Source organism: Macaca fascicularis, chromosome 20, assembly GCF_037993035.2.
Source record: "Macaca fascicularis isolate 582-1 chromosome 20, T2T-MFA8v1.1".
In the NCBI taxonomy this organism is placed as follows: domain Eukaryota; kingdom Metazoa; phylum Chordata; class Mammalia; order Primates; family Cercopithecidae; genus Macaca; species Macaca fascicularis.
The window spans coordinates 28,447,911-28,458,011 of record NC_088394.1 but is presented as its reverse complement, the minus strand read 5'-3'; the positions used below and the strand labels follow the sequence as shown (position 1 = coordinate 28,458,011).

General features: G+C 54.4%; 1 protein-coding gene across 2 annotated transcripts; it reads left to right on the top strand.

The window, feature by feature from the left end:
* The first annotated feature begins 5,858 nt into the window (after positions 1 to 5,858).
* Positions 5,859 to 8,542, top strand: SPN (sialophorin). 2 transcript variants are annotated; one of them, XM_045382912.3, is made up of 2 exons: positions 5,859 to 5,976; positions 6,593 to 8,542. In XM_045382912.3, exon 2 carries the CDS (start codon positions 6,621 to 6,623, stop codon positions 7,944 to 7,946), a length of 1,326 nt encoding a protein of 441 aa, XP_045238847.2. In that variant the 5' UTR covers positions 5,859 to 5,976; positions 6,593 to 6,620; the 3' UTR covers positions 7,947 to 8,542. The 2 variants fall into 2 exon arrangements, with proteins under 2 accessions (XP_045238847.2, XP_005591704.3); XM_005591647.5 differs by lacking the exon at positions 5,859 to 5,976 and adding an exon at positions 6,144 to 6,213.
* Positions 8,543 to 10,101: the final 1,559 nt, after the last annotated feature.

Here is a 10,101-nt window from a genome sequence, read left to right as displayed (position 1 = left end):
CAGTAGGGGAAAGAGCTGAGCTCCGTTCTGATTTGTGCAGAGGTGATTTGGGCATTTAGTTAATTAGTTTTTTGAGGGACAGGGTCTCCATCTGTTGCCCGGGCTTGTGCCTGTTGCTCAGATTGTGCAGTGGCACAATCACGGCTCACTGCAGCCTCGAACTCCCAGGCTCAAGCCAGCCTCCTACTTCAGCCTCCTGAGTTAGCTGGGACCACAGGCGTATACCACTGCACCTGGCCCTTTTTTTTTTTTTTTTTGAGACAGAGTCTTGCTATGTTGCCCAGGCTGGAGTGCAGTGGTACGACCTTGGCTCACTGCAACCACCACCCCCCGGATTCAAGCAATTCTCCTACCTCCTCAGTCTCTTGAGTAGCTGGGATTACAGGCGCGTGCCACCATACCCAGCTAGTTTTTTTGTTTTTTTGTTTTTTTTGGTAGAAACGGGGTTTCACCATGTTGGCCAGGCTGGTCTCAATGCAGGCAGCAGTCAAGCTCAGGTACCCCTCCCCTTCTGTGGCTTCCCTGCCCCCAGGTTTCTGCCAGCTCCTGTCTACCTTGGTGTAGGAACGGCCCCTCAAAGACCTGCAGGGAGCCGGGCACAGTGACTCACGCCTGCAAGCACTTTGGGAGGCTGAGGTGGGCGTATCACAAGGTCAGGAGTTTGAGACCAGCCTGGCCAACATGGTGAAACCCTGTCTCTACTAAAAATACAGAAATTAGCTGGGTGTGGTGGTGGGCACCTATAATCCCAGCTACTCAGGAGGCTGAGGCAGGAGGATTGATTGAGAACCCCAGAGGTGTAGGTTGCAGTGAGCCGAGATCGAGCCACTGTACTCCAGCCTGGACGACAGAGCGAGACTCCATCTCAAAAAAAAAACAAACCTGTAGGGGGAAGGGGGAACTGGGGCCTGGGGAGGGTACAGCTATTATCTCAGGAGAAGCAGGCAAACCTCTGGTGACCTCTGGTGACCTCTGATGACCTCAAGGCGGGGTGGGCAGGGCCTTCACAGCAGCTCCAGGCACACCCAGCCTCCCCGTCCCTGGCCTCATCACTCCCCTCTCTGCCCTCCACCCTTTGGCCTCCTTGCCTTTGTCCACAGTTCTGCAGCCTGCTACCCTCTTCCTTGTCTCAAACAGAGAAGTCTTCAGTTAATAAACATCATCCAGTGCCTACTGTGTACCAAGCACTTCGTGGGTGCTGGGGCACCGTGCAAGCACACACGCACAGCCGTGAGGCCATGGGGCTGGCGCTCCAGTGTGGGGAGAGTGACAGAAGCAAAATAAGAAAGTTCATTACATGGCGCATTAGAAGGCGAGAAGTGCTACGGAGAGAAAGCAAGGAGGGGGGTTATAGTCCAGAGGGAGGAGGTGTGAATTTTTTTTTTTTTTTTTTTTTTGAGACAGAGTCTCACTCTGTCACCAAGGCTGGAGTACAGTGGTGCAATCTTGGCTCACTGCAACTTCCGCCTCCCGGGTTCAAGCGATTCTTCTGCCTCAGCCTCCCGAGTAGCTGGGATTACAGGCGCATGCCACCACGTCCGGCTAATTTTTTGTATTTTTAGTAGAGAGGGAGTTTCACTGTGTTAACCAGGATGGTCTCGATCTCCTGACCTCGTGATCCACCCACTTCAGCCTCCCAAAGTGCTGGGATTACAGGCGTGAGCCACCACGCCCACCGGGGGTGCGATTTTAAACAGGGTGGCCAGCTGGACTCGGTGGCTCACGCCTGTAATCCCAGCACTTTGGGAGACCGAGGTGGGAGGCTTACTTGAGCCTAGGAATTTGAAACAAGCCTGAGCAACAAAGCAAGACCCCATCTGTATAAAAAATTTAAAAATTAGGCCGGGCATGGTGGCTCATGCCTGTAATCCCAGCACTTTGAGAGACCTAGGAGGGCGGATCACTTGAGCTCAGGAGTTCAAGACCAGCCTGGCCCACATGGTAAAACACTGTCTCTACTAAAAATACAAAAAACTGCTGGGCGCCGTGGCTCACGCTTGTAATCCCAGCACTATGGGAGGCCGAGGCAGGTGGATCACCTGAGGTCGGGAGTTCAAGACCAGCCGAACTCCCAGCCTGGCCAACACAGTGAAACCCTGTCTCTACTAAAAAAAGAAAATTAGCTGGGCTTGGTGGTAGGCATCTGTATTCCCAGCTACTCAGGAGGCTGAGGCAGGAGAATAGCTTAAATCCAGGAGGTGGAGGTTGTGGTGAGCCGAGATCGCGCCATTGCACTCCAACCTGGGCAACAAGAGTGTGAAACTCCATCTCAAAAATACAAATAAAAATAAAAATACAAAAAATTAGCTGGGTGTGGTGGTGCGCAACTGTAATCCCAGCTACTTGGGAGACTGAGGCGGGAGAATCGCTGGAACTCGGGAGGCGGAGGTTGCAGTGAGCCGAGATTGTGCCACTGCACTCCAGCCTGGGAGACAGAGCGAGACTCCATCTCAAAAAATAAAAATTAAAAGTTAGACTGGCATGGTGGCACGTGCCTATAGTCCCAGCTACTTGGGAGGCCAAGGCGGGAGGATCTCTTGAGCCCAGGAGGTCGAGGCTGCAGTGAGCCATGATTGTACCAGTGCACTCAAGCCTGGGTGACACAGTGAGACCCTGTGTCTAAAACAAACAAATAAGTAAGTAAATAGGTTGGCCAGGCAAAGCCATCCTGAGAAGGTGACATTTGAGCAAAGAATGAGAAAGGAGCCAAGCAACATCTGGGTGGGGAGCCCTGGGGTAGCCGCCACAGATGGCGCAAAGGCCCTGGGCTTGCCTTCTCCAGGGACACATCAGAGGTCCGGGTGGCGGACATGGATGGCAGGGCCTTGGGTGGAGGGGCAGAAGCAACGTGGGTAAGAGAGGTAAGCAGCGGTCAGATCGGATGCGGCCGACTTGGCTTCTACCCTGAGTGGAGTGGGCATGGTCTCAGTGTTCCGAGCAGAGGAGGGGTGGGGTCAGATGTTTCATCCGGGTCCCTCTCGCTGCTGTATGGAAAACAGCCCGGAGGAGGATGAGATCTCACACAGGGAGAACAGTCCAGGCCAGGGAAGACGGAGGGTCAGGCCAGCAGGCAGCAGTGAAGGGGCAAACAGGGATCAGATTCTAGATCTTTCTCCTCTTTCTTTCTTTCTTTTTTTTTTTTTTTTTACAGACAAGGTATCACTCTGTCACCCAGGGTGGAGTACAGTGGCGAAATCATAGCTCCCTGCAGCCTTGAACTCCTGAACTCAAGCGATCCCTTCTGGGTCTCCCAAAGTCCTGGGATTACAGGAGTGAGCCACTGCACCCAGGCAGGTTATACATTTTTTACTGGGAATACTACAGAAGCCAGGCACAATGGCTCATGCCTGTAATCCCAGGACTTCTGGAGGCCAAGATGAGAGGATTGCTTGAGCCCAGGAGTTCAAGACCAGTCTGGGCAACACAGCAAGAAGCCATCTCTAAAAAAAAAAAGAGAGAGAATACCAGCATGAGCCACCACACCCGGCCTGTTTTAAACTTTTTTTATTATGGGGAATGTGAAAAGTGCAAAACACTAAAATGGATGAATACATGCTTGTGTAGACACAGACACTGTTAGGAATGTTTGTCTGGAGGTGATGGGTGTGGAGTCTTTTTGTGTGATATATTGGGTGTATCAAGAATGCCAGGTCCTGAGCACTTTTTTTTTTTTGGTTTGTTTTTTGAGATGGAGTCTCACTCTGTTGCTCAGGCTGGAGTGCAATGGCACAGTCTCTGCTCACTGCAACCTCTGCCTCCTGGGTTGAAGCGATTCTCCTGCCTCAGCCTCCCGAGTAGCCGGGATTATAGGTGCCCGCCACCATGCCCAGCTAATTTTTGTATTTTTAGTAGAGACGGGGTTTCACCATGTTGACCAAGCCGGTCTCGAACTCCTGACCTCAGGTGATCCACCTGCCTCAGCCTCCCAAAGTGCTGGGCTTACAGGCATGGGCCACCGTGCCCAGTCGTTTATATGTATTAACTCTTAATCATCAGAACAAACTATGTGGTATTACCATAATTATCCCCATTTTATACAAAGCAACAGAGGGATAAGGAGGTTAAGTCCTTTGCCCAAGTGTAAGAGGTAGGACAGGAACCCAGAGTCCTGTGCTGGTAACCGCTTTTCTGTGCACTTGACATTATCTCATTTAATCCTTGCAGTCACTTGATGAAGAAGGTGGTGGTCCTAGGGCATTGGAGAAGTTGTGTGACTTGTTCAAGGTCATGCAGCTGGAAGATGGTGGTGGTAGGACAGGAAGTCCGTTGGGCCTGATGATGCAGCCCTCTAACCTACCCTCCTTTGCTCCTGCGTCCCTCATCCCCTCTGCAGAATGGGCACCCCGTTACCATTCCGAGCCACTGTGTGCAGAAAAGACAGCATGTTGGCCAGGCTGGTCTCGAACTCCTGACCTCAAGTGATCAGCCTGCCTCAGCCTCCCAAAGTCCTGGGATTACAGGCGTGAGCCACCTCACCTAGCCTCTGAACACTTTGGACTCAAGCCATTTCCCAGTGCTGTGTTTGCAGTGAGCACCCCTGAGGGATGAAGACGTGTCTCCCTGTGGGACACTGGGCTTACCAGGGGCCCTAGAGGAGGGGAATCTCTCAAGCTCAGAGCTCTGTGGCTGCGATATAGGCCCACTATGTGCGCGGTGTCAGTTTGGGTCCTTCCATGTTGCCTCTGTGGGACTTGGGGTAAGGGGAACTGACGCAAACATCAGGCTGCTGTTGCTTGGTGTGAGCAATTAATTCCTGCGGCTCTCACCCTGGAGTCTCATGTCTTTGGGTCAGACAAACTCATCAGCTTGTGGAAAGGGCACAGTCCCAAGGACCTGTTAGAATCTTCTATTGTGCACATGTTGCTCTTAAAATATACAAATCAGTTTTGATTTTAAAAACTTATGCATTTTATTTTTAGTGACAGGGTTTCTGCTGTGGTGCCCAGGCTGGTTTCAAACTCCTGGGCTTAGGGGATCCTTCCGCCTCGGTGGGACTACAGGCATAATGTATCACCACGCCCGGGACTGATTTTCGTTTTTAAAGAACAAAACCAAAGACATACACAAACCAAAAGTCAAAGCTTGCTAATTAGAGGAAAGTCAGGAAATGGGAACCATTCAAAGAAGAAAATGCCTCGGCCTCCTACTCTCACCTATCCAAAGACAATTAGGTGAATCCCTTAGTGGATATCTTTCCAGACACTTTTCCATATAGAGTCCCACATCTGGCCGGGCGCGGTGGCTCACGCCTGTAATCCCAGCGCTTTGGGAGGCTGAGGTGGGTGGATCACCTGAGGTCAGGAGTTCCAGACCAGCCTGACCAACATGGAGAAACCCCGTCTCTACTAAAAATACAAAATTAGCTGGGCACAGTGGCGCATGCCTGTAATCCCAGCTACTTGGGAGGCTGAGGCAGGAGAATTGCTTGAACCTGGGAGGCAGAGGTTGCGGTGAGCCAAGATCATGCCATTGCACTAAACTCCACTTCAAAATAAATAAATAAATAAAATAAAATAAAAAATAAAAAGATTCCCATATCTTTACTAGTTTGCTGAAATAAGATCCGAGCATATGCAGTGTGTAGGAACCACCTTGGTTTAGCCAAGCCTCCCTGACTAGGGGCCACTGGGGTGACCCCCAGCTCCCCGTGAGGGAGTCAAGAGCTCACCAGCTTGCAAAGGTTTTCACGGCCCCCAGCCAGACTCGGGGGCTTCCTCTTGCCCTGCTACTTCCTGGGAGCTCTGAGAGCAGGAAATGGCACCACTCAGCTCCTGGCCTAACAGCTTGGGGACCACAAATGCAAAGGAAACCACCCTCCCCTCCCACCTCCTCCTCTACACCCTTGAGTTCTCAGGCTCATATTCCCACCACCCACCTCTGAGTCCAGCCATCCCTAGCATCACCCCTTCCATCCCATTCCTCAGCCAAGAGCCAGTAATCCAGATTCCAGATCCCGCACTTCCCTGCCTGCCTCAGGTGAGCCCCAGACCCCCAGACACCCCACTGGCCCCTGAAGGAGCAGGTCATGGTGCTGTCTTCGCCCAGCAGCTGTGGGAGCAGGGCGGGTGGGGCAGGATGGAGGGGTGGGTGGGGTGGGTGGAGCCAGGGCCCACTTCCTTTCCCCTTGGGGCCCTGTCCTCCCCAGTCTTGCCCCAGCCTCGGGAGGTGGTGGAGTGACCTGGCCCCAGCGCTGCGTCCTTATCAGCTGAGCCGGTAAGAGGGTTGAGACTTGGTGGGGTAGGGGCCTCAGTGGGCCTGGAAATGTGCCTGTGGCTTGAAAAGACTCTGACAGGTGATGATGGGAAGAGATTTGGAGCCACTGGGCTGCACAGGGTCAGGGAGGGCCAGGAGAGGGTGGCCACTGCTGGAATCTGAGCTGCCGAGGCTGGAGGGAGCCTTGGGATGGGGCTGATGGGGGAGCTGCCAGCATCTGTTCCTCTGTCATTTCTGATAACAGTAAAAGCCAGGATGGAAAAAACCGTTAAACCGCAGGTTGGGCCTGGCCGTTGGTAGGGAAGTGGGCAGAGGGGAGGCCCGGCCAGATCCTCCGGCAACTCCCGCGTGTTCTGCTTCTCCGGCTGCCCACCTGCAGGTCCCAGCTCCTGCCTGTTTGCCTGGAAATGGCCGTGCTTCTCCTCCTCCTTGGGGTGCTTGTGGTAAGTCCAGAGGCTCTGGGGGACACGACAGCTGTGCAGACACCCGTGCCCGGAGAGACTTCTGGTCCTTTGGTCTCTACTAGCAAATACCTGAGCATCGACTCAGAGATGTACACCGCTTCAATAACAAGTGACCCTAAGGCCGACGGCACTGGGGACCAGACCTCAGCCCTACCTCCCTCAACTTCTGTCAATGAGGGATCCCCTCTTGGGACTTCCCTTGGTGCCAGCACTGGTTCCCCCTTACCTGAGCCAACAACCTTACAGAATGTTTCCTTCGAGATGTCATCAATGCCCCAGGAAAACCCTCATGCAACCAGTCATCCTGCTGTTCCCATAACAGCAAACTCTCTAGGATCCCACACCATGACAGGTGGAACCATGACAACGAACTCTCCAGAAACCTCCAGTAGGACCAGTGGAGCCCCTGTTACCGTGGCAGCTAGCTCTCAGGAGACCTCCAAAGGCACCTCTGGACCCCCTCTTACCATGGCAACTATCTCTCTGGAGACCTCCAATGGCACCTCTGGACCCCCTGTTACCATAGCAGCTGGCTCTCTGGAGACCTCCACTGGGACCACTGGACCCCCTGTTACCATAGCAGCTGGCTCTCTGGAGACCTCCACTGGGACCACTGGACCCCCTGTTACCATGACAACTGGCTCTCTGGAGCCCTCCAATGTGAACACTGGACCCTCTGTTACCATGACAACTGGCTCTCTGGAGCCCTCCAGTGGGGCCAGTGGACCCCAGGTCTCTAGTGTAAAACTATCCACGATGATGACTCCAACGACCTCCACCAATGCAAGCACTGTGCCCTTTCGGAACCCAGATGAGAACTCAGGAGGCATGCTGCCAGTGGCCGTGCTTGTGGCCCTGCTGGTGGTCATAGTCCTCGTGGCTCTGCTCCTGCTGTGGCGCCGGCGGCAGAAACGGCGGACAGGGGCCCTGGTGTTGAGCAGAGGCGGCAAGCGTAACGGGGTGGTGGACGCCTGGGCTGGGCCAGCCCAGGTCCCTGAGGAGGGGGCCGTGACAGTGACCGTGGGAGGGTCCGGGGGCGACAAGGGCTCTGGGGTCCCCGACGGGGAGGGGTCTGGCCGGCGGCCCACGCTCACCACTTTCTTTGGCAGACGGAAGTCTCGCCAGGGCTCCCTGGCAATGGAGGAGCTGAAGTCTGGGTCAGGCTCCAACCTCAAAGGGGAGGAGGAGCCGCTGGTGGCCAGCGAGGATGGGGCTCTGGATGCCCCCGCTCCTGATGAGCCTGAAGCGGGAGACAGGGCTGCCCCTTAAGTGCTGGCGAATAGTAAGGCTGGAGGCCGGAATCTCAGCCAGCCTCCAGCACCTTCCCTCTCACCATCACACTGCCCCCTCACTCCCACATTTCCACCTGGCATCCTGATCCTCACCTGAATCTCTCTCTCTCTCTCTTTTTTTTTTTTTTCTGAGGCAGAGTTTCGCTTTGTTGCCCAGGCTGGAGTGCCATGGCATGATCTCAGCTCACTGCAACATCTGCCTCCTAAGTTCAAGAGATTCTCCTGCCTCAGCCTCCCGAGTAACTGAGATTACAGGCGCCCACCACCACGCCCAGCTGCTTTTTTGTATTTTTGGTAGAGACGGGGTTTCACCATGTTGGCCAGGATGGTCTCAAACTCCTGACCTCAGGTGATCCACCTGCCTCGGCCTCCCAAAGTGCTGGGATTACAGACGTGAGCCACCGTGCCTTACCTCCTCACCCGCCTCTTCACTCTGAATCCTCATCAGGCCTCTCAGCCCTGGATTTCCTGCTGGCATCCTCACCCAGCACCTGCAACCAGCACCTGGGCAGGGCAAGGCCGGCACCTCTCAACGTCTGTGGACTGAATTAATAAACCCTCTTCATCCACCCCTATTTATCTCCATCAGGATTTCCCCCTCTTTCTTGTTCTTGGAAACGGCTGCTGAGTCTCCATCAGCCAAATTTATCTGACCTGTGATTTCTTTGAGAATTCTCCTTTTCCCCCACACCCCACCCTGGGTTGACCAGAGTCTGGGAAGAAGAAGGACAAGAGAACATGGCAAACTCCCTCCTAGGATTAACTTTGTAAAGCACCCTTGCCCCGTAGCTGCAAGGGCTGTGGAACCTGGGCAGCCCGCAACCACCTTTAGCTCTGGGTCCCCCAGGCCAGCCAGGAGCATGGCTGGGTGGGGCCACCGGCCCATGCTCTCAGGCAGGCCTGTGATCTTTCCCAGGGCACCTGGACTCGAGGCTGGCCCTGGCCCATGCCACCACACTCTCCCCACCCAGGGACAGAGGCAGCCAGAGGCTTCGCGGTTTCTCCTCTGAGTTTCTGTCTGGGTGTGTAGTTCTCAGAAACCCCAGTGCCTGCGTGCGTCCACTCATGGGTGTGGTTTGTGTGCAAGAGCTGAGGATTTGGCGATGCTTGGGAGGGGTAGTGGCGGGTACAGACAGTGTGGGAGTGGGAAGTGGTGCAGAGACTGAAACGGGTCAACCTGAGCATGGGGGCACAAGGACTGCTGAGAACATGTGTGTCATCTTTGCTCTGATGGGGTAGACAAAGCAGAAAATCTAACTCTGTCTATAGCCCCATACAGCACGCCAGGGTGACCACAGTGGCTGGTGCTTTTAATCCCAGCACTTCGGAAAGCTGAGTCAGGAGGATCGCTTGAGCCCAGGAGTTCGAGTCTGAAGTGAGCTGTGATTGCACCACTGCACTCCAGCCTGGGCAACAGAGCGAGACCCTGTCTCAAAAAAGAAAACAAAAAGGAAGCCAGGCTTCCTAGAAAGATTGTATGTGTGACCCAAATGTGAGTTCTTCAGCTCAACCACGGTAATCCCTTCCTTGAACTCTCCCTTTCTGCAGTACACATGCATGTGCTCACTCTCTCTCTCTCTGTCACACACACACACACCCCCACACACCTACACACATACACATGCACGCGCGAACAGAGGCAGGGGGCGAGGGGTCTGCCCTGGTCGTGGGGACTGGTCTTGCTGGCGCTTCCCCCCTGCACATTTTCAGGTTTAGTTTGTCTATCTCTCCTCTTCCATCCCAGGGGCTGAGCCCCTTCTATCCTCCAAGAGGAACCAGTGAGAGTGAGTGAAGCGGGCGGGCCCAGAGCCAGGGACTTCCCCTGTGAGGCCTGGGTGGAGAGGAGAGGACCCAATGGTGCTGCCTTTGAGACCAGCGCAGCCTACAGCCTGGGAGCACACATGGGCCAGGGCAGTTGGTATTTCCTGAGGGCAAAGAAGAAATTTTCAAAGAGGAAGTTGTTGAGTTAGAGGTTGCAGTGGCTGAGAGCAGACAGGTTGACCTGCAAACAAAGACAGGGGAAGCATGTGAGCGTGACAGCCTTGCTCTGTGGCCTGAGCAGGAGATGGGGAAAGGATCAGGTGGGAGATGGGCTCGTGCAGTGGGAGAGGAGAGGGAGGGAGGCGGCAGGA